This window comes from Kryptolebias marmoratus, linkage group LG24, assembly GCF_001649575.2.
Source record: "Kryptolebias marmoratus isolate JLee-2015 linkage group LG24, ASM164957v2, whole genome shotgun sequence".
Taxonomy (NCBI): domain Eukaryota; kingdom Metazoa; phylum Chordata; class Actinopteri; order Cyprinodontiformes; family Rivulidae; genus Kryptolebias; species Kryptolebias marmoratus.
This window is the reverse complement of record NC_051453.1, coordinates 10,513,171-10,537,978: the sequence shown is the minus strand read 5'-3', so window position 1 is coordinate 10,537,978 and position 24,808 is coordinate 10,513,171. Positions and strand designations below refer to the sequence as shown.

The 24,808-nt window shown below is 43.1% G+C and overlaps 1 protein-coding gene across 1 annotated transcript; it reads right to left on the bottom strand.

Annotated features, from left to right (window-relative positions):
• Positions 1-11,091: 11,091 nt before the first annotated feature.
• enc3 (ectodermal-neural cortex 3) lies at positions 11,092-21,749 on the bottom strand. Its single transcript, XM_017407032.3, has 4 exons — positions 21,461-21,749; positions 19,268-20,302; positions 18,408-19,180; positions 11,092-12,489 (listed from the first exon to the last, which is right to left on the bottom strand). Exons 2-3 carry the CDS (start codon positions 20,288-20,290, stop codon positions 18,434-18,436), a joined length of 1,770 nt encoding a protein of 589 aa, XP_017262521.1. The 5' UTR covers positions 20,291-20,302; positions 21,461-21,749; the 3' UTR covers positions 11,092-12,489; positions 18,408-18,433.
• Between the last annotated feature and the right edge of the window lie 3,059 nt (positions 21,750-24,808).

Genomic DNA, 24,808 nt, shown 5'->3' with positions numbered 1-24,808 from the left:
TGAAATGTTTACTATATTCTGCTGTGAATAAAATGGGGATTTATTAGAGCAGCAAATCATTCCAATCTGGGGTTTTTTTTCATATTTTACACCACATCCCAACTTTTTTGGAGTTGGGGTCATGACATAAATGGTCAGAGAAAAGAAAAGGGAAAATGTTTAATGTTCATTTTTGTCACAAGGGATCAAGGAGTTTCAAAAGTCAGTCTAGGACGCAGAACTTCTAATTTCTAAAAAAAAAAAAAAAATTCCATCAACTATTTGACAGCAAAAGTTGGAGAAACATCAGTAAAAAAAAAAGACCAGATTTGTGCATTTCTGTGTTGTTTTGTTGCTCCTGGCTGACATGGGAACTGTATCTGTCTCTTTTTTTTTTGGGGGGGGGGGGCAGGGTGATAAGAGGAAGATATCTGCAGTAAAGCCTGTCTCTGCTTCAGACTCTGCTTACATAACCTCTCTGGCTGCTCTGGTATCAAACGCTTGAGCAGGTCGAGGTATTTGGAGTATTTCAGGTGGCGTTATCAGTGATGAAGAGCAGAACAGCACAGGCCTGCAACCTCGTGTGTCTGTGCTTACTGAATATTAACATGTTACTGCAGATATTTTCACATGGAGTCTGATAGTTTGGTTTGCATGAATGAGAATCAATCCTCCTTCCTGCTCAACTGATCTCTTATCTCCCATAAACAAAAGGAAGTTCCTGTTTGGGGGGGGGGGATCTACTGAGAACGATGAAGCCTGGTAGAGCTCAGATCAGGTGGACTACCATTGTTAAGTCTGAAGAGGTCCCTCAGGTGAAGTGAAAAGATGGATGATAAAGGAAGTGTGCTCAGTGCTGACTTCCCCTTTGTGCTGGTTTTGAGTCAGCTGTAGCTCGACAACGGTCCTGTCGGGCCGGTTTTGCTCCCGCGTGCACGGCTGCTGACTCCGTTTGCTCAGGAGGCGATGAAAAGCCTCCGCTGTGACACACGAGCCTGTTCCACAGAAGAGTTGACGCCGCCTTCTCGTGGTAGATTATCTGTTTGAAGTGTACCAAAACAAATCTACCTGCTTTGAAACAATGTTTGGTCTATGATACAGGGAAATATTTCCCAGGGCAGCAGCGTGGGAAAAAAAACAACACCGATCTGATGTTTGTTTATTTCAGCCAAACATTCAGCTCATATTTAACTACAGGATACATTCACAGTAGGTCACATTCAACTGTGTCCTTATTGTTTGAGCGATGGGAAAATAATATCAGTGTCATTTCTTCACAATGACACAAACAGATGATTTGCCAATATTAATTAGGTTCATGGGACTGTAGTCAACCTCCCAGGGCGTGGACGCAAGAGTAAATGCAGCCCCAGGTTCAGACGGATGGTAGAAAAAGAGTCAATTCAAGCTTAACACCAAAGTCGGGGTACGTTATTTTCTGACTGCACAGTCCGCCACGTTATAATCATAATGTGCTCCAGGAGGGCTCCTCTATTGGCAGCAAAACACAAAAAAGACAGACAGGAATTTATCAAAATGTATGTTGATAAGCGCCAAAGTTTCTGGACAAATGAGACATAACTGGATGTTTTTGGCCCATCACATCAGTTGTGTTTTTGTTTTTTGTTTTCTTTCTTTGTTATTATTGTGGAAGGGTTCCAACAGATTTATCCATGTCAGTGTTATATCTGGTTTAATTAGCAGCTCTTCTCTGGCTTTTTACAGCGGTGCTTTCTGGTAAGAGTGTTTGTTAAATGGTTGAAGAGCAGGAGAGTAGTGCTGCCAAAGGAACACGAGGCGCGCATGCAGACGCACATCAGTCACACTGCTTTCAGATCAGATCTTATTGTTCACTCATATAAACAGTAAGAATCATCCTAATCAGAATCAAGATGACTCCTCAGTTTACCTTCCTCCTTACAGTCGGTCTCTGATGCTCTGGTGCCTATTCTGGGGGGCTTTTTGCCGTGGAAACGAGTCACTATGGACACTCTGATTGGTCTGCAGCTGCTGTGTCCCTTTCAGTCACAGCAGCACTAAAGGTTTTCAGTTGTTTGTGCTACAGTAGCTCTTCTGTGTGCTTGGACCACACAGGCAAGAGCAGTGATCCATGAATGGCCACGACTCTGTTGCCAATTCACCAGTTGACTATATAGACTGTCGGCTAATACATCACAACCTCTGATAGGTGCCTTTGAGACAAGATAATCTTTGTTACCGTCTAAGCCTTCTTGTCACCAGGTTCAATGCCGTGTGTGATCAGTGACTATAAATCTTGCCATTTTCTTTACTGTTTAGTCATTATTAACGACTGCCTCAGGTTTTTACAATCCAGCTGTCCACAGCTTTGAGTATTTTCCATCTGGGTTTCAGGATGCAGTATTGTTCAGGACCGAGCAGTGTGGGAGGTCTCTGTGGCATTTTCAAAGGATTAGAACTTCCCTCTCTCTCACACACACACACACTCTCTCTTACTAATGCACACTCCAACACATTTTTGGTGGTCAAAGTCAAATGCTGTATGGTGCCAAGGTAAATAGCCTCCTGGCAGCTTGCATGGAAAACTCTCTTTATGTCAGAGGACGTGGGTAATTTAAGTTGCTGAGTCTTTCCCTCCCTGGAAAGACCCAGCAGCTTTGTGTAAAAGTTTCTTGCTATCATCAAGTTTGCTTTTGAAAGTCAAAGGAATATGTGTACTGGGAATAAGCAGCAGCAGAGACACAAGCTTGTGTACCGGAGTAAAAAGCAGCCTAAGGCCTGCAGGAAGGCCTAAAATACAGATGGTGACTGAAAGTGGATGTAAAGTGAGTAAAGGGGAGCTGGGAGCAGCTTTCAAAACAAATGCACTTTTGTTGCTGGTGCACTTAAAGTCCCCTGCATGATCTTCAGAAGTTCTCTGTGAGGATTTGTTGTTTCGTTCAAAAATATAGCCTGGAGTGGTGCTTTACTCCACTGAGACCCTTTCAGCTTCATCAAAAGGAGCATTTTCCCTCTAAATCAGACGGTTTAGAGTCAAATATCATGCCTTTTTTTATTTGTTCCTTGAGTGCATTGCAACTTACAAACCAGCTCTTTGTATTTCTTTATTTTTATTTTTTTATATTAGTAGCTCAAAGACTGGGCAGTTCAGCAAGGCTGCCAAACCAGAAGAATTCAAATCAAGCTCTAAATGGACTAACAGGAGCAAGCGTTGCTGCAGAGCTTCTTCAGCACTTCTGTCTTTCATTTTGGACGAGCGGCGCTCGTATGTGCTCCGCGGGGGGGATCTAAACACAGCTCCTCTGATTTAGGAGCTGGAGCTGAGGAGTTGCCAGCAGCATCTCACTGAAGCTGGCAAGTTGGATGGTTGTCTGGCTGCTGTTGAAGGAGGGAAGGGGGAGGAGCGGAGGGGAGCGAAAACAGGAAGGAGCTGCCAAAAGACCAAAAGGCCACTAACTGCTGCAACACCAAGCGCCAGAATAAGACGGAGCTTAGTGGATTTAAATGTACAGTCATAAACCTTTTCACCCCTGCTGTTTTTAAAATACATGTTTTAAGCAACTGAGCTTGTATCAGAAACACATAATGATATAATTTAGTGTTAATGTCAGATTTATACCCACATTTTACTCCAAGACTGGATTGCAAAAAAAAAACGTTATCCTGAACGAAACGCCCTTTTATTTTCCCATGAACTCTTTTCACATCTTAAAACCTCCATTTTTCATCACCTCTGGCTTTAACTTCTGCCACAGAGCAGAAACTGTTTACCAATTCACTGCAGGGCGTGCGCACACATGCACACAAGAGAAATACACCCACTCGAGCACATTCTGCATGTTGTTATCCTTCTTTTTCCTTATCCCTGGATCTCATTTCAACCCATTACCACGTCAAAGATCCTTGGCAGAGTGTTAAAGTGAATTAAGTAGGATAATGAGATAATGTGACATTAGTTCCTGTTAGAGCTCTGTCATCTAATGTAACTTGCACCAGGACCGGTTCTGCAACAAAAGCAGGACTGGGGCTATTGTTCACACACTGAAAATCTCTTCCAGTCTCCTCCTCCTCCTCCTTTACCTGTAATTTTGCTGTGTAAGTAACAACAAACTCCTCTCCAGTTCATTTACAACCAGGAGCCAAACATCCAGCAGTACCCAGGTTAATCATAAATCATTTAGTATTTTGCTCCAGCTCGCAGTGACTGGCCTGTTCTGAGTCCAAACTCAGCAGCAGAGGGAAGGCTCTTTGGGGAATTTTAGGAATCTGAGATGAGACGCTGGTCTCAGTGCAGCCACACGTCTCCCCTCCTTCAGTCAGACCAACACTTGTTTGTCTGTCCCTGCATGTGTGCATGCATGCATGAGGAGGGAGTGTGTGTGTGTGTGTGTGTGTGTGTGTGTTAATACAGCTTGCATCTGCTTCATTAGTTTTGTGTAAGCCTCTGCGCTCCGCTCTGAATGAGGAGGGAGGATGACACACGTCAGCTGCAGACAGAGACAGATGCTTCTGACACGTCCGAGCATCATCTCTCTATTGTATTATTCATCCTCAGTGTCACATCTCATCCACATTGGTCAACCGAAAACGGCTCAACAGAAGGGGCCGCCTCAGACGTTACACACACACACACACACACGCACACTCGAGCATGTGGCTTATTTTCATAATTCTGTTTGGTGTGACTTTCAGTAAAGTGCCTGTCGGAGCCAGAGGGTGGGTTTACATCTGCCAGACTCCAGCTTCAAGGCCCTCTCGTCAAGCTGTGGATGATGCTTTTGAAGTTTTTGGAGCTTTTGATTGGGCAAGTAAAGAGAAGGAGGTTTTATAAGTGTGTGTGTGTGACAGACAGAGAGAGAGAGAGTGCGCGCAGAGGCTCCTCAGGCAACTTATCATCCCCTTCCACACCGCGTCCACCCCCCCAATCCTTCAACTCAGCTGGGATTTAATCTCTGTTTTATTAATGAAGGTGAAAGGAAGCAGCAATTATGTTTTAAAAGAAAATCACTGGTTCAGGCGCAGAACAAAAGACTTCAGAGCGGCTCTGTGACAATGGAGGGAGAGAAAAGCGTCTTTTTGTACCACATGAATCCAAGTTATGCCAGGCTCGTCTGGAATGTCCGCTGGCTCGATTCTGCTCGGCCCACAGTCCGTGCTCATCAGCTCGGGTTGTTGGTCCAAGCCTTTGTGTGCTTTTCTCATGAATGAAATTGTCCTCGTGTTGACTTTGTGATGTGACTGCATCTCACAATGGCTCTTCCAACAAAGAAAACGTATATTTCAAATCATCCTGCTTCCTTTGTTTGTAAGAAAATTAAGAAAATTAAAAAACACTGCTTCCCCTCACAACATCACATCACACTGCATTTATTACAAAAGTGTGGCAGATATTTTTCTTCCTTTAGTGAAACACAAGTTCAGTACTAATATAAAATCCTTAGATCATACTGTATGTACATAAAGAATATTAGAAGGAGTTAAGGAAAATGTAAAGTCATTCAGATCCATCAGAGCTGCTCATTATTAAAAGAAAGTAAGAACTGCTGTAATTAAAGGCCTTGTATCTCTTGAAGGAATGGATGTCGCCCGCCGCTTTTCATGACAGAGTTTCAGACTAAGATCTCATGATGAGAAAACACAGAGTTGTAGTTGTTTAGTCATCCAATGAAAACTACATGAGAGATGTAACGCTCAGAGTGTGTAAGTGACTCTCAGCTACTACCACACCAGTTTGTATCTCAGTATCTTCACACTGTTATGGCCTTTTTTGTGTTGGCCAGTGCTGATCAGCTGTGGTGGCCATTTTGTCCAGAAGTTAATCTGTTGTAGATGTTTATCCAATGATTATTTTTTTGCAAGTTTCATTATCGCCCTCCTCTGCTTGTCAGTTAGGAGGAACTACAAGAGGGTGTCCATGTTGGACAGTGTAGCCTTTTGGATCCATCTTGCTGAGAGCTCCGACTTGCATCGTTTAAAGCCTCCTGCAAATGAACTGGGGTGATAATTAGCACATATGCAAGTCTGGAACCATGATTCTCTATACAAATAGTGTATATTACCAGCTTTGTGTTAGGGGGAAGTTGTTCCCTCAAGTGGAGGACTGAATGTATCTCGGTGAGAAAACTGGATTTCATATTTGGTGAGCTGTCAGCAGTGAGATGAAGGCTGTTCTGATCTATAATGGTGAAGGAAGGGAACCAAAAGGTGACTGGTTGATCTACAGTCTAACGCCTCACAGTCTCATTTGGTCGCAGGTGTCTTGCCTCACCTTTGGAGATTAAATAAGGAACGCTGAAATAATTAAAGGTGATAAAATGTAAATATCAGTACAGGAGAAGTTTATGGAGGAGATGTCTTTGAGTTTAAAGCTAATTAGTAACAACTTCCAGTTTCAATCTGTCTACAAACATCCAGTAAAGCAGCTGGATTTGAATTTAAGTGCAAAGCAACAAAGAGAGAGGGAGAGAGAAAAAACTCATCAAAGCCCCAAACTCTGAAGAATCAACTCTCTTGATTTCCAAATCCATTGTTCATCTGCCAGAACCGAAAAGCTCCTCTCCTCTCCTCTCCTCTCTGCAGTTTACTGGGTAATTACGCCATTGTGTAAACAGCTATTTCAGTGACTGGGTCTTGGCGAGTCTGAAAGCACTCTCCTGTCACCGTGCTCACATTTCTCTCCTCCTCTGTCTGAACCACAGCACCTCACTGCACATCGACTCAGAAATAGAGGTGGTGAAATTAATCTGGAGGAACTGAGGAAAGGGAGGGAAACAGATGGCCTCTGCAAACAACTGAGATTTTACGTCTAAATCAAAATATATGTGTAATATTTCAGTATATTGTTGTTGTTGTTTTTTTTAAATATATATACATCATGTAAAACCAGGGATACAGATGGTCTTGTCTGCAACTAAACACAATGTGATTTAAAAAAAAAAAAAGTCATTTCACACAGAGACATAACGTGACATTTAACAAGCAGCTAACTAAACAAAACCCAAGAAGCTTTGTAACCAAAACAGATTAGTTGCTCTGATCTTATTGTCGGCGAGTTAGGATGGGATAAAAGTTCTTTCGGGACTGTTTTGTGCTCCACAGTTTAAAATGATCATAAACAACTTCACTAGAGGAGCACAAACTGGACAATGTGGTGGAAACAGACCCTGATGGATCCTTGTGTCTGCAAGGTGGTGTATTTGCAGCCCATTAGAGCTCACAATTTGAGCACCTCTTTGCAAAATTGATCCAATTAACCCTTTATTTTCAGAAATGCATAAAAAGTTTACATCATAAATAAAACTGATTGATTTTTAATGTTGTTTAACTGATCCTTGATCTTCGGGCACTCCACGTGCAGTTCCTCCATCGTTCTGCAGTGGCTCTTTGGACCAAATTACCATGGAAATGGATGGTGTTCACTATTATTACAGCAACAAGAAAGGCTAGAGTTTTTTCCCATCTGGTTCTGTGCAGGGGAAGCAGAAACTAGGCTGGGCCGCCCTTTGTGTACTCAGTTTTGTGAAAAAGTCAAGCTTGTGGTTTGTTGGCCTGTCGACCAGAACACTTTTTATTTATTGTTTTCATACTTGAGACAGATTGCTGAGAACGAGGGAAAAAAACCCCCAAAAGTACAGTTTTGAAGATTAATTTGCAGATGACTTGTTATGGTTTGGTGGTGAACTGTGGAAATAAGACCCAAATGAAAACACAAAGGAGGCATCAGGAGGACAAGTGGTGGAATCTCAGCTATAAACTTCTAAGCTAAAAAAAAATACATATCTTTAATTACTGGGAAAAACTAAACAACTAAGACTGACAAGGAGAGGCAAAATAATACAAAGATCTGACGAAGGAGCAGCAGAAAACTAGATTTGATAAATGCTGAGGCAAGATACTGACAAACCCAGAGCAGGTGAGCTGTCTGACGATGATGTGCAGAATCAGGAAGTAACAAAAGAAAACTGCTCCAAAAAGGAAATCATGAGCTAAATCAAATACTAAATGAAGCTCAGAATAACAATTTTTTAACAATAACAATAATTTGAGTGTTCAGACACAATGTTTATGTGTCTGAAAATGTGATTTTCAGACACATAAACAAGCTGCTCGATCTGCAGCGAGTAAACATTCAGTACAGGAGCTGCAGAGTTCTGTTAGTGTGAGCCCCCCTCCTCACACACACACACACACACACACACACACACTCATCTCCAGCTCAGACAGCAGAGTGCAGACAGGTTCTGCGTTTGCTCTGGTGGTTAGATTGTCTGTCTGTCTGTCTCTCTGTCTGTCTGTCTCACATGTTGTTTACTCTGAAACCTCAGAGCTGCTCCAGTCCCAGCTGACCGGTGAGGTGTGTGTGTTTGTGGTGGTGGTGGGGTGATGAGTGGGCACAGAAAACTAAAAGAGGAGACAGCATTGTTGTGTAATCGTTTATTCTGTAACTCTAGGCAGATGTGTGTTCTTGTCGCTGGACAATAAAAGAACTTAACTCAAAGCAGACAGGAAATAAAAGGAGAAACTACAAAAAAGGAGGATTGATGTTTGCTTCGCAGCAGAAGAGATTTACATGAGAATGAGGACTCCTCTCGTTTGGACTCCAACTTTAATGACCCTGCTGGTATTTTCAGTACACTCAGTTAAAGGTGCCTAAACCGCATATTTAAATAATCTGGACTATAAAAACATCAAACCAAACCAAAAGGTTTGGACATGAGTACAAATTTCTCTTACTGTAAGTGCTAAATATAACCTAATTTCCAAAATACAAAAAAAAAGAAAAAAGAATTATTTATCTCCTATTGAAATCAGGAAATCTTACCTTGAAGATTTGCTGATTAAACATGATCACACACAAGGTGGGTAATACAGCCTCAAAGTTATATGAACATATCAGTAAAAATAATGATACAGCAAATAAAATGAGCAACACATCTTATCTGCTACTGCAGATTGCAGGTACTCTATGACCTGCTGGATATGATTAGTGTAAATCTGTTGCTACAAGGGACTTGCATTATTGGTCAGTTAGAAAGGAAGGAAAAACAGAAGATTGACATTGACCTATTCATTAGTGATTTAATGAGGGAGTTAAATCAATCAGTCTTTTGCATGCTGCTTAACTCTCTAATGCTCATTCTACTCTGTACAAAATAAAAGTAGAGTTCCTCCCGCCAGTGGACGCAGTGTTGACTGTTTTTTTACAGGGTTAGATCAGATCTGCACAGACCAGAAGGTTCATATTGATCAGTTCTGGCACACAGGGGTTTAAAACCTCCAGGCCCCCTGCCTCATCGAGGCGTCTTTGTTCCTGTCTGGAGTGGGCCGAGGGCCCAGTGTGTGTGTGGGGGGGGTCTCAGGCCTGCAGACACACGCCAATATTTGGGTGGAGAGGCAAGAGCGGCGTCGCTCTTCGTTCCACCTCGCTGCCTCCTTTCTTATGGATTTACAAGAAGCCATACAGCTCACCCCCCACTAAACACACGCACACACACGACCTCACACACATGAAGCATGACTCAAACACACAGAATCGTTGCACATCCTCCAGTCCAGGACCCAGATTGTTACTGGGCACACCGCCTCTTCTCTCTTTGTTACTGTCGTTGTGATTGTCTCTGATGTCCTTTTGTCTCTGGCCGACTTTCAAGCGTCTGTTTATTCGCTGCACTTTAATTGTGTTGTGAGGGAGATCTGCTTGAAATTGCTCAGTTTGCACATTTTGCATGACAATGGCAGCCATTGAAAGACCCGCTCGACCCCACTGTCCAGTGCCAGGTCCCCTTTTCAGAGAGGGGTGTTTCATCTTTTTATGGTGTCTGCATTGTGTTTAAGAATCCATAAATTAACCTTTTGATGAATCCCCCCGGACCGGTTCTGGCTCAAACTCACCAACATGCTTGACTGGACCCAGCCTGTTACTGGCATTTACTGGTTTTTTTTAGAGACCTCCAATTAGCAGCACTCTTTGAGGTTTTTCGGCCATCTTTGATAAGGTTTAACAGAGCTTTTGAATTATGTCCCTTGATTTCAGAAAGAAAAACAACTAAAGATTTTATGTAATTTGTAAGTCAATAAGATGTTTAAGAAATTTGTTTAAATGCGGTAATTTTTTTACCTCAATTATCTCTCATTTTGAGTGTTAAATCATATGTGCCTTTTAGGATTTAGAATATTTAGAAAATAATTTAAAGGACTAGTTTCGACATTTTGAAGACTGGTTCAGTGGAAGGTTAAAACTAGTAAATATCTTACTTGTTGTAGATAGCCATTATAAACAACCTCAGTGTAGAGACATGGAGTTTATTTCTGATTGAATTGACATCTGAACTAGAAAGAGACCAAAATGGCCGTCTGAAACAACTTCAGTGTAAAAAAATTCATAGCAGGTCATGAAAACTGTATTTTGAAATTAGAATTATATTTTTATTAAGTGGTTATTTCAGCAGAAATAAAACATTTCTGCCAGAGGTGCCCTGAGCTATACTGGAAGTGCTATAGCTAATTGACACTGCTGCTGTTTACACCAAAAAATAACCAGAAAGCTCGTTGTAAACAACTGTAATACCATATTGAGAGACATAAAGGTTTATAAAACAATTTATATTAAATGTGAATTTCTTTTAGATTAGATCTGTTTAACTCATTTATGCAATCCTGACAAAGGTATCTTAAAACAATAAAAGTTGTCATTTTTATACTAAAAGGTTATTTTATCTTGGTTTTCCCATGAATAATTAATTCTAAGATTTTGACTATTTTTATTACATCGTAGAAGAAGCTGGGCAACAATCTTGAAATTGCTGCAGCCTGAATGGACAAAATGAACTTTTTATTTAAACCGAATGATTTCCTGAAGCCACGTTAAATATAAATTCTGCTTTTTGAATCTGAACTCTCTGTAAGACCCAACAGCCCAGTCGTTTAGGTGCAAACATGAGTTAAAATACTTTTAAACAGCATGTGTGTGGTTCATGTCCAGCTGGCCTGTACTGCATGTCTGCTCCCTCATTTCCTCTTTTTTTTCTGGCTAAATGTGAAAAAAACTAAACATCTTTATCTGTTTGATTGGCAAAACAGGTAGAATGTAGGTTCACCTGATTCTTAGATCTGCTAAAAGTCAAATGCAAGCACTTTTCATCAAATTTCTGTTTATTGGAAAGTTTGAAGCTGTAGAACAGGAAGTAACAGGTCGTATCAGTAAAACGTTAAACATATCAGTATAACAGACTTTGATATAACAGCCACGTGCACACAGCATAAATGAAGAATGTGGGAAGAGAAGAGAAAATCTGCTACAAAAAGGCTTTGATAATTCACACAACCCAAACAGGGTTAAGACAAAGAGAGAAAAGGTTAAGACCGAAGAGAAGTTACTTTAAAACAACTTGTGCAAATCAGAGGCATCTAGAAATTAATTACAAAATAGATTTACAACTGTACACACAAAAGACTTCCATTAGAGATATTTATAATATAAAAAAACAAGTTACAGCTACAATGCTAACTGCTTTTAGCTTTTATTTAACTCCAAAATAACGCTAAAATGAGCTATTTGTGCTTTTGCCTTATGTTGACTTATGAACACTTCTATTAAACATATTCATGTTTTCACTTCACAAAACAATGCAATTCTTTTTTAATGAAAGACTATTTCTCACCAAAATAATACATTCACAAAAAAATAAAATTACAAAAATGAGAAAGTCAAACAAAAGAAGTAACCCTTCCTTGAACAAATACAGGCAAGATTAAAGAAAAAACCCTGAGACACAAAACTGACAGAATCATAACATTTTGAAACATAAGTATCTCCTTCAGCCCTGATGGGCAATACGCTCTCCTGTCAGCTTGGTTTTTTTTTAAAGTTGTGGAGGAAAGTACAAATTTAGCTCACCAAAATTGAGGGAACCCCGAGTCCAGCTGCTTAAAATACAGACAGGAAGGATATTTCTGTGCACAAAATCATACACTTCCACAAAATGCCTCTTTTCCTTCTCCAAGCGCCTGCTTTAGCAAAAGACCAATTTAGCCTCCCGGCAGTCCAGATAATATACACCTGAGTAAACGAGTCAGGAGGGGAGAGAAGGAACCAGAAAATGACAGCTTCTGGAAAACGCATCAGTAAAACTTGTCCTCGCAGGGCCCGTCAGCTGAGCAGCGCAGGGCTCGTACAGTCACAGTAGCTTATTTGTCCCAGCAGGAAAAGAGGGATAAAGTTTGCAGGTTTTTGAGCAGAGATGGCTGCGAGATCCCTGCAGTCGGCATGGCAACCAGTCCTGCTCAGACTGCGGGGCTGCATGGGAAAGTTACACAAGAGGTTGGAGTAAACAGATCAGGTGGGAAGAGGCCGCAGACTTTCAGTCTCTGGGCTCTTTTCAGGCCTTTGCCCCTTCTGCAGCTGAAAATCCATCAGGGAGGACGGAAGCCACGGCAAGAACACACAAACCCCTTCTTCTTCATCCTCCTCCTCCTCCTCCTCGGAGCCAGTGAGTAGAGACACATTTCTGCATACCAGACACCGTGGCTCATCTAGGGGAAAGAAAAAGAGGGAAATTAATGTTTATGTCCTGTGAGCTCTGCTGTACAAGGAGTCTGTGTGGGAGGGAGGAGACATGACCAGAGGGGCAGATGAGAAACTTCATTTTATCAGCATTATTTTGTCTCAGGATGGGATATTGTTCAACCAAACCCATCCCCCGCCAGAAGTGAAAATAAGCACAGATAAAAACACATATTCCAAAACCATCTAGTAATCTGCTTTACCCAGATACAGTCCATCTCCTACGGTTCAATTCTCACATTCCTGCATGAGCAAGTCGTACTTTCCTGACAGACGCTGCAATGAATTCTTTGGAAATCTCTCATCTCAGGCCTTCTCTGCAACCTCAGATAAACTCTAGTTTACCACGCCATGAAGGAATGCTTCCCTGGATACCCGAGGGGGGGGCTCGGAGAGAAACCTAAACGTGGCGTTTGCCTCCGACGTGCATATTTCCTACCATGGCTCTGCCCTCTGCACCGGGAGGAAGAGCCTTGGCATTCAGCTGGGGGTGGGTGGGGGGGTTGTTAGGATAAGCTCGTGAGCTCTCATTGTCATGGCTGAAAAAAGACGGCTGACATTATAGAAGGTTTCGCTGACTCACACGCATCCTGTTGCAGCTGGGAAGCTTTTGGCCTGAAGTGTAACAGCGGAGCACAGGTAGAGCATTGTGTCAAACAAGCTTCACATTCAAGTTTGGTGACAAAAACTAACTTTCAGCTTATGTTTTTTAAACTTTCTCTTGGGGAGGGGGAGGAACAGAATTGGATTTATGAGAATGTTAAAGTGTTGACCCTAACAGGAAAGCCAGAACAGATGTATTGGAACAATAAAAATGCAAAAGAATTTTAAAATTGCCGCAAGGCAGAAACAAGCTCGGCTTGTTTACAATTTTAGGCGTTGATTCATCTTTCAAATTTCAACACCATCTTTATTATTAATAAATAATAACCTCAGGAATATTCATAGCAGAAATATATTTGATTTCATTTTCATTTTATAATCAGCTCCTGTAGTCGCTTTTTTTCGCTGTGTTAGAGCAGCCAGCTAAGCTAACCAGTGTAGCTCGGAGTGGACAAGGTTGAGCCAATTACTCGGTTCAAAGGTTACAAAATCCTCCCGCGAGCAAAAGTTACAGCAGAATAAGAGCTTTACCAGCTCCGCTCCTCAGGCCTCTGCAGAGGTAGGAGCGCTCGCAGAATCACAAACAGCTGCAGGTTTGATGCAAGTTTCCACTCCTCTTGTCTTAATAAACATGCAGCTGAACTGCCCGAACCTTCCTGAGTTCTGCTGATGCTCGTCTTATCTTGAAGGTGTAAAGGGTGACTCGGAAACTCTGAGCTCTAATAAACCACTATTTATCACCCTTTCATAGGAGCGGCAGCTTTCACTCTCATCAAACTGAGTTTTGTTTACACCGTTTAAAAAAAAAAAAGAGAAGGTAATAACAGTTAAAGTGGGGGCAGGATCCGGAAAGGCTCGGCACATCCACCCACCTCCGCCCTCCCTGTCTCACATTATCAAACTTCAGCTCCCTCAGCCACAACAAAGGTCCGGCTGTCACCAGGAACAAGCTGCACACGGTTTCACAGTCCCTCCATTATTCCTCGTCAAGGTCGATTATATGCAACGCTGAGCTGTATCACTTTCAGTCTTCACCTTTCACCCATATTTCTAACTATTAGTAGCGAAACAGACACAGGCAGTGGGATCTACATGAAAAATTTTCTATTTTCTCCATTGCTCAAAGTAAGCTAAGAGGTGGGATTCAACTTGCCTCAGTTTAACAAAACCAAAAATGTCCCCCCCCCTTAAACACCGGCTTACATTTATCAAACCAACACCTGCATCAGGACACCATTTTTCATTTCACGTACTTGCGTCCCTCAGATCCCACCTGCGTCCTCCAGAAGCCCAATTACCCCAACAATGACCCAAACCAAAGCTGAGCCTTTTTTTTTTTTACAAATCAGTCCCTTGTGTGCATCAAGGTCTGTGCTCTGTTTACTAATGATCGCCCAGAACTCTGCTGGATTGACCAACACATGACTCACAGTTGCTTCATTTACATGAGTTTGCATGGTTGGAAGGGACACGTAAAGAACTCCACAATGAGCTCTGAGTTACAGGCGGCGGGTGAAAAGCTCCGACACAGAAAGGCTGGAAGAATCCTTGAAGAAACGTCGGTTTAAAGGCTGGAACAAAGAGCATCTGTGCGACTGAATAAGCACTACTTCGGCCCTTCTTCTGCAAATATTGCGTAATTCAGATTAATTACCAGACGGACCCCCGCTCCATCCCACCCCAGCTGGCTTTCTGAAGAGGCCCCTGTAACTGTATGACAGCTCGTCTCTTTTTGAGGGTGTAATCAAATTAGTCTAGGTGATTATTCAGCCATTTTGGGCATCGCCTTTCCATTTCCTTTTTCTTACTCTCAGCATGGAGAAGAGGCCAATAAAAACTCCATTAGGTTTATGTAAATTTAAGCCGTCGTGCTGAGGGGCTGTAATGTGGCAAACTGATTACTCGAGGGAATGGAGACGAAGTGCGTGTGCATGTGCTCGCTGCGTGTTTGCATCCGAGCTAAGGTGGTGGTGGTGGAGGTGGAGGGGAACGTTGTTGTACACAGATGCCACAATAAAAGCCTCTTTCAGCTCGTGTTCCTGGTGGCCCTCACAGCGAGGCATTAATAAAACATTAGTATTGAGTGACTGGGGCCTCTGCTCTCCTCCTCCCTGATCCTGCCCTGACCTTTCCATTTTCCAGCAGCTGTCTGGAGATGCTGCCAGCCCGCCAAGGAGTCCCTCTGTGGCCTCTGACCTCTGCAGGTGGATCCTATCAAACGGAGCCGTGCCCGCCTCAGATAAAGAGCTGAAGGCTCCTTATGTCTGAGTTCTTTGGGAAGGAGGGAGGAAATAAGGAAGAGATGAAGCCTCAAAAGTAGATAACAGACATCTCCGTGATAGTTTAGTGGTTTCAAGAGGGAATATAATGTTCACAACTTCTGCAAGGATCTTTTTCCACAGCATGATGCGTTATCAACAGTGAATGAGGATTTCTTATGCAGGAATATGTAAATCTGAATCATTTTCTACCACAACAAATTAAGCAAAGAATAAGAGCAACAACCCAATATTACACACAGACACACACAAAACAAACTTACATTGGTGATTATTAAGACTGTACAGAAAAAAGCCCTAAACACCAGGCATGTTTTAAGCCTGACAGAGCTGTTTACTTCTGTCTGGACCCTAAGTGCGTAAACCTTTCGCCATTTACAAATACTTTTCCATCAGCAGTGGGTTCTGGCTTGGCTCCTGGAGTCTGCGGTTAGTTACATCTGGTGAAAATGAACAGGGCAACAACAAACTACAGTAGGTGGTGACAAAAAGAGCTGAGTGTGACCATCCCGCACAGGCCCGAACCACGAGGCGACATTAACAAATCATTACTAATGGGAATGCAGGCCACACCTTCATTCCTCCCAAATTAGAGCTAGGTTGGCTGCCTCTTTAAAGGAGGGGCAATACCAGCAATGTGACTGTCTCACTGTGTGTGTGTGTGTGTGTGTGAGACAGAGAGAGAGGGCAGTACGGGTGGAAAACAAGTGGTTTTTACAACTGCATAAAAACCTACAATACTACCAGTGAATACTTGAACAGCTGACTGGTGGTTTTTCAGATGCAACAAAACCAAAAAGGGAATGGAGCACACAAACACACACACATGCCTGCTTGGTTTTCTCTCTAACCCCAGCTGAAAGTTGACAGCCTCTGGAGTAATGTATTTTTAGGCAGGCGTTAGTCAGTGCAGAATATAGTTTTGCTTCTGCTGGTATTCCTCAACCTCCACTTTATCTCTTCCTCCTCCAAATGTGCTGGTCTTTAGATTTCAACGGGGACTTTGGGTCACCAGGAACTAATGCGGACCTCCAGTTTTGACTGCTTTTTGAAGATTAGAACTGAAATCAAATAAATCAGACAATTGTTATGTCAGGGCAGAGTGCCAAAGGAACAAAAATGTCCTTCAAGTAAACCGCCTCAGGTAAGAACAGGATGAGAAGGGTGAGGGCAGCAGCACCACTTGACGAGATGGAAACTAAAGCTTCTTTCCCCCCCATCTTTGCTGTAATTAAACATACAGGCAGTCGTCAGTGGGCTGGTGGCGACTGGTAAGTGTGAGATTTCATAAAGATGTGTCGCCTTGATCTTTTCATAGTCAGCCCGTCTGTCTCCAGCCTGGCACAGGAAAATATATCCCTCGACTACCATGGATCCAGCAATCCAAAGCAGCAGTCCCAGAATGCTAAGCCCCCAGCTCCACCATCCCCAGCTGTTTACTGTAGACACAAGCCACACATAAACCCTCTGCTTCGCTTTCTCTCAAACTCCTTGGCAGCAAAAAATAAATAAATAACTAAGCATGTTTGGGGTTTGTCAGATGGAGAGGATTTATGAATCCAAAGCAAACCTTTCCATCAGTATTTATATGGATCAGTTATACTCCTGGTATTTCGGTCTTTCAGATGACACTTTTGACTTAACATTCAACCTCCTGTGGCAACGTTCTTCCAATATTGACTAGGTGGTTCGGAAATTTGCATTTCCAATTTACATTTGTAAATTCTGACCTCTGACAGATGTTTTGGATAACAAAAGTTTCTCGTAAGGCAGTATCTCGGTAGAGTACAGCAAAATATTAGATAAAGTTACACAAAAAAAGGTTGAGCCTGAGCAGCTTCATTACAGCAACGAAAAGAAAACCACAAAAATCAATAACGATGCATAAACGTCACTTTTATAGCAAAACCACTGCATTGATTTTTTAAATTATTTATTACCTAAGTGCATTAGTCCTAATGGTATTCAAAACTTGTTTTACCACTACGGCGACATAAATACAACTTCTAACAATCCAAAATATCGCTGTTTTTTTTTTTACCCATCTCATTTCAGCTACCGGCCTGCTCCTTCCTCTCTTTTTGCAAATACAGAGAAACACCTCAGGGAAAACCTCTTATCTAACACGAAACTGTGAAAACTGCCACCTGTCTTCCCTTCAGGCAGCCTGAGCCAAGTAAATCTTGAGCAGGTTGGCATGATATGTGTGTGTGTGTGTGGGAAATCATATTTCTGTTTCCCTGACATGAGGTTGTCCTTCCTCCGCTGCTCTGTCCCGGAGTCCATAAAAAGCTCACTGACCTACTGTTAATCCTTTGAAAAGAACAGATTGTTCTGTCAACACGTATGTTTACTTGAGCAGGTCTTTTTAAACCCTGTAAATAACTGGGGAATTATTCGTTTTTATTAGGAAAGAAGTGAAGGACTTGCAGGAAAGTTTGTATGCAAAATTGAAAGCTCAACAAGCGTCTAATATATACATTTTAAAAAAGGTGTTCTTGATCTTATCTAAATTGGACGCTCCCTTTCACACCCCACTCCTGCTTGAAGTTCATGTCTAATAAAAGGCAGTCCACCAGGCCCTGCAGAGCACCCTGCTTGACTCCTGACACTACAAGCACAGACCTGATCCCCTGCTTCTGCCCTGCACTCCAGTCAGTAGCAAAGGCTACATTTCGCAGCTCGGCCTTTGTAATTATGAGCACCGCTGACATTCCTTTTGCTCTATAAAACCAGGACTCCACCGTGTTTATCCAACACCCGGCACTTAGATAATCTTTAACAACTGTAACCACTAGCAACCGTGAAAACATTTAGGGGCTTTAAACTGGCCGCCTCGGGTTCAAAGTGTCACTTACACCGGCCTGGTAGCTATGTAACAATGTGGTGGGAGATCATTTGTGCAATACCTCTTCTTTGCAGTGAATTCCCATATATTATCTGACAATACACACATAAAAACATTTGGTTTTACATGTCAACTTAAGGAAGCTACAGTTACTCACCTAGAAACCTTAGAGAGTGTGTCTCTCTATGATGGGAGGTACTTCCATGTGCTGACGAAGGCAGTAGGAATGAGTGAGTAGGGCACACTGGTCACACTGTCCCAGGAGTCCGTTGATGGATCATAGCAGTCTAGAGTCTTACACCTCTGGGCCCCAAAGTACCCCCCAACCACGTACAGTCTGTTTCCTGATGCCACTGCATGACAGCTGATCCGCTTGGCTGTAACGTCGCCAAACTTTGACCACTGATACGTCTCGCTGTTAAACCTGTATGCAGAGCTGGCTGAGAATTCAGTGTCGCCTCCGATCACAACGACGTGGTTGCCGACTACAGCCGCCGCCGTGTACCGCCACAGCTGCGGACAAGCAGCCGGAACGGACCACCGATTCTGGCACGGGTCAAAGCACTGAACTTTGGGATACTTGTCCCTGTTGACACTGGTGCCGCCGAAGGCGAAGAGTTTGTTTTTGGCGCCGACCACAGCGGCGTTGCTCACCCCTTCGCGGAGCGGAGCGACCAGGGTCCACTTATTGGTCTGAGGGTCGTACTGTTCGACCTGTTTCAGAGACACGGATGGAGAGGCGGGGAAGGACCCTGCCAGAGACGTGTGCCCTCCCACCACATACAACATGTGGTCGAGCTCTGCAGAACCGTGTCCGAACCTGGCGACCAACATTTGCGCCGCTTTCGACCACTCATCGTGTAATGTGTCGTAGACCCAGACATCCTTGGAGGCCCCATTTTCAGAGCCACGGCCTCCAGTAACATAAACCTAATGTAAAAACAGAGGAACAATACGTATAAATCACAAATAAATTTTAAAAAGGTAATTGTTTAGCAGCTGACATCACATACATACCTTGCAACCAATAGCACATGCGCTGCATTCCTTCCTGGGGCTGGGGATGTCTGTTTTTGGGGTGATCTCTTTGGTCTTGTTATCAATCATGTAGACTTTATCACACATAAAAGTCTGTCCTCCCAGCAGAAGCAGGGCCTGGCTGACTTTTCTTGGTCGCGCACAGAACCCCGTTACAATCCCGTCGTTCTGGAGGATCTTCATCTTACATCGCACAGCGTCTTCAACGATCTCCCGTCCCACCTTGTGGCACATCACCAGTTCCTCCGAGGCGACGTTATTAAGCAGGTAGGACTCGGGCAGCAGTGCCAGGCGGACACAGCGCAGCAGCTCTGGTAGCTCGCTGTGTCTCCGCTCCATGTCCGCCTTCACCCAGTCGATAACGGCCTCATACACAAGGCTCTCGTCTTCGACCTCCAGCTCCTCACTGAGGATCAGCTCTTGGACTTTATCCTTGGGCAGGCTGAGGAAGTCTTCTGTCCTAAAGAGAGTGGCAAAGTTCGCCAGGCACATCCGCCACGACAGCTCGTACAGTCTCTGGCACTGGTGGGCGTCTGACAGCAGCATCATCCCCAGACAGTTAGACGGGTGGAGGTTCTTTTCTAGGAACTCTGCTGCCGCGTCCCTGATGTCGTGGAACTGAAGCATGTCCCCAGCTTCCAGAAGCGACTCCGCATTCTCCTCGTTGATGATGACTCTGGCCGAGTAAGTGTAGTCGAGCAGGAGCTCCAGCACCTCGGGATGGAGAGAGTCGTGGAAGTTGACATCAGCGTCGCGACTCTCCCTGAGCCCGCCGCTGAACATGGCCTCGAAGTAGCGGCTGCAGGAGGCCAGGACGGCCCGGTGGCAGTGGAAGGAGCGGTTGCCGGCTTTCAGCACGACATCGGTGAAGACTCTCCGCTTGCGCAGCAGGTTGAGCTGAGTCAACAAGCTGTCGGAGTGGGACGTCTTGTGGAAGAGCTGGATATTCATGGAGCCAGAGCTTGAGCGAGACTTTCTGTTTTCGTGGTTGCTGACAGACATCTTGACTTTGACCTGGCAGCGGGACAGAGAGCAAGAAAGAGGCAACCCTTTAAATCAAGTTCGGCCAATTGTTTCTGACTTTTAAAAGCAGCTGGGCAGGAAGGAGGAGCGTTATAAACATTGTGCACCAGCACTACCATGAACACTCCCCTTTTGTCATGAATGAACAAAACCGACAGCTGATGAATGATTGTTCAAAACTAAAACACTTCTATCAGCTCAACGGAAATGAACTTTAGACCGAAGGGAGATGAAAGAAGATCAGATAAGGAGCAGCCTTAAAGACAACCAAAGTGGGTATAATCTGAGACTTATGTCGTAAAAATCAATAAGACATACATCACTGTCAGAGCTGGGTGGAAAAAAAAGAAAACATCAGTTGACAATCTTTAAAGACAGCTTTCTGTAATTACTGTTAAGCAAAGACGAAACACCTGGGTGTGTTATCCTGAATCACATCTTAATGCCCCTATAAACAGCCCAGGCCTGTGAGTCACCTCCAGGTAAAGGAGAGCCAGCTCACTCTGTTCCTCAGCTGGTCTCGCAACAAAGATGGAGCCACAGGCGAAGCTTTCATGCCCACATACTTGATGTGACACCTCTAACCACCTCCTTAAGGATAACATTATGTAAGCAGGCTGGAGCAGATTAAACCAGAATACTCCTTCAGAACATCAGGAGGTGTTTGGCTGGACTTGCTGCCCGTACAAGGCAGGAGGACATGATAAAACAGGATTTAAAGTCTAAAGGCCCCCTCCCTCCCCCCTTCTATAACACCTACTGCACAGTGAGTGGGTTAACACAGACTCCATTCTGCTCCACAACCACCAAATAAATATCTTCCGCTTTGAAGCCTCCATTGTTTCATAGAAGATAAATTTAAGTCGGCTATTCAGCCCGGCTATAAAAGGACTTCCGTGGAAAGACTCGGCGTGAAATTCAATTCGTTTTGTGCCGTACATGCGAAACTCTGCTCCGCTCAACTTTCCTCCAAAGTTAGCAGCAGCAGCCGGAAAACATCCAGGCTGCTGCCACAAACATCCGCCTTCAAAAAGGGCTTCTGTAACTAATATCCTCGCATTTCGGATGTTAGGGGAACGTCGAGACAAGCACAAATAATTCCTGTGATCGATACTCTTAGGAGAATTAGGAGTCTGAGTAAATGCTTACCTTGAAAGGAGCAAGACGGAGCCGATCTGGATTCCTTTATGTCTCTCTCGGCTACAACTTTGTACGAGTTGCTCTGTCCGAAGTTGCGCCGCAGTTTAGGCAAATCTGCTCTCCGAGTTTAAAACGGAACTCCGAACTAAACAACAGCGAGGAAGCGTGCGGGCCATTTGAGCTTCGTGTCCAAACTTTAAGGGCGTCCGCGGAGGAACAATGTGGGAAAGTTAACAGCTTCGTTGCGCTGAGCTGGAAGCCACACAGCCTCGCGAGTCAAAGCGGAGAGAAAAGAGCGGAGGCAGCCGTTGTGCTCGTTGGCCCCGCCCTCTCATGCTGCAGCCGACCAATGAGCTGAAAGCAGCCCTCCGATTCCGCCCACTCCCACTGCAGCTGACCAATGAGCTGGAAGCAGCCGCTGTATTAACTCCGGCTCCGCCCACTCTCTCTGCAGCTGACCAATGAGCTGAAGCTCCACTGAAAAGCTTTTCTTCACGCAGTATTGTTGCAAACAAATGCAATAAATCACCCCCAGAAAACACCTGTCACCAACTGTTTCACCTGCCTACAAAGACAATAAACACTTGAATTTAACGTTCATAAAGAACTTGCTTGCAGAGCCAAGACAAATCAGAGCAAACCAATGCAGAAAATCCACAGGCACACATAAAAACTGAAGTATTAGGCCAATGAAACATGACATAATTGTCTGTGTGTTACTGATACTCAGATGTCCCACAAGTCTATACAGGGTATCAATAACGCAAACAGTCTGTGCACTTTATTTTTAACCACATGTATTTTATTTTGCATATCAGTTTATAAGAGACAGCTGTAAAGTTAAACATGCGCTGCTCTATTTAAAAGGAAATAATCAAGCACCACATACTACTATATTATAAATTATTGGAACCATTTACTCCACATTATTAAATCTTGTATGACATTAATAATCTTTCATAGCATTAAAAAAAATACACAAAAACAGGTTTAAAAGCATTTATATGCTAGATAATGTTTGCATCCTTGCTCTTGCTATTGTGACACAGACTTGGATATCCTTTTTACGAATATTGCAAATGCACTGAACTACTTTTGATGCTATAGCTATGGCAGGGTGAAACTAAAAAGAGGAACATGTGAAACAAAACATAAAAGGACATCATGCAGATAAAAGAGCATATGAAGAGCTCCAAACTTAACAGCATAAAATTAAGTTAGTTGGAAGAACGACTAAAGGCTTTGTTTTTGCAGTAGATTGACACCATCTGTAATGCTGACAAATTCACACACCATATCTTGTAAAATACCATAGTATATAATTGACATCACCAGTTCAGATAATGTAAGAGCAGTGTTTAATGGTTTACAAACCTGAACTTGATTTTGACCTTAACGAAAACTCAGTGAAGTATTTCTTTGACCCCGTGGTGCAACGACGACACACCCCATCAGACTCACATGGTGAAAGCTGCGTCCTTTTCACTCTTGAGGCTTTTAATCGCAGCAGATTGAATAAAACGCTAAGCACGATGTTGTGCGTTTTGCAAAGACGCTAATAGTCTGGTTTACAAAAGTGGATTCAGAAAGTCAAGAGCATATCCAACACACCCGGCGCCATCCTCAGACACTTGTAACCTCACAAAAATGTTGGCTGAATTATTTAGAAATTTCTCCAGCTAAGTGTTAAATTATGCCTTATGTACATTTTTAAAACTCTGCATGAATAACTAAACATTGCATCAAAGCCTTCACAGCACACTGCCAAGAATTAAAATCTTAGGGAAAGATGAAAAAAAAGCGTGGCAAAATTTCAAATGATTGCAAACAACATAAATATATTAAGCCCGTGTTTTTAAGAAAGTAAAATATTGATGCCTTGAGGTCTTCTAACGTCTTATGGTTTTAAGGAAGCAAAAATATTCTTCTAATATCTGCACAAATTTACACAAGTACCAAAAGGGACAACAAGATAAGCAGTAATATCAATGGGCCTCCTTTCTCCAGGCTTGGCTCCACAGCCATCGTAATGATCATATGATTGCAGGTTAAGTCCCTCCAAGGAGCATGAACAGTTTTTTCTTCAGTCAAATTCTTGACATTTTCTGGAGGATTTGAGTTCTTGTGAGGTTTTAAAAGAATTGATCGAGAATGCGCTTACATTTCAGGCAGCTTTTCAGAACAACGAGCAGGTCAGGTTGGCCTCACCCTGCACACACTGACAGTAAGAGACAGAACCGAGCAATGAAAGCTCACAGCAGCACTGGGACATGCAGCTTTAAGAAAAGAGGTGTAAACTTTTTCAATGAATTTATGAGTGACAAATCCATATAGGAATTTGAGAAATTAAGATCTTTTTTTCTCGCTGCCAGTTTCTTTGTTGAGACTTGTCTCGACATGTCAGTCAGTGTAGTTACTGACATGAGAAAAAAAGGCAGTATTTAATTTAGGTGTGCCACTTTCAAGGCTCTGCTATTGTGCAACCTGCCTGTTTGGTTTACAATCAGAGGGTGGCTATTGTTCGTGCTACAAGCTGCACCTGAGCAGAAAAAAGGGATTTTGAGTCAGAAAAAAGTGGCTATGATTGAATGATCTGAGGTCATTTTATTTGGCAAAGTATCATCTTCATTCAGACCAAAGACAGACTTTGTTGAAGAGCCTGTTTTTGTTTTTTTTTGCACTGAACTGACTGAACTCCAGCAGCCCCACTTGCAGAGTGGATGCCACACTTCTCAGGTTTCCCCTTCTTCTTTTTTTTCTGTGCTCTTCACTCCCTCTTTCTGTCACTCAGCAGCTGCTTTTGAAGCTAAAGTTCTGCTGCTGCTCCTCAGCTGCCAGAGATCGTGTGGATGAGGACATGTCTCGTTGTGTTTTTTAGTAAGCTGCACGTTTTCTATTGTTTCCGTGTCAAGGGCTTCAGTATCACTCTCATCCTAGGTTACAAAAAAAAACCCTACACTGAAAGTCTTGAGATAACTTCAAAGTTCCACATTAGGAGCTCATAATTCACATTTTCACAACTATTGCTGTTCATTGAAGCCTCTCAAAAGCTGACTTGACTAAATTCTCTCATACACACAAGTGTGCCTGAAGGAGATTAAGATTTTAAGAAGATTAGATCAATGAACTCATGATTATAATCTAGGGTTAATTCATTTTGCTGCACTTTAACCCCCCTCTCTTCTACCCCCATGGCTCCAAGCCAAACTGTTCTGAAGACTGTATGCCTGTCTGTGTGTGTGTGAGAGAGAGTATTGTGCAACTGGTCATTAAATACTCGAAAGCCTGTATGCCACTAATCAGACCCCCCACAATTAATCACTAATGCCTCCAGCATCACAGAACGCTGAAGAGTGA

What these genes read in the sequence shown, in the direction of transcription:
- enc3 (XM_017407032.3), bottom strand. Translation starts at nt 20,290, where the DNA reads ATGTCTGTCAGCAACCACGAAAACAGAAAGTCTCGCTCAAGCTCTGGC. An exon ending in CATGTGCTATTGGTTGCAAG is followed by an intron (nt 19,181 to 19,267) that starts GTATGTATGTGA and finishes TTTTTACATTAG; the next exon opens with GTTTATGTTACTGGAGGCCG.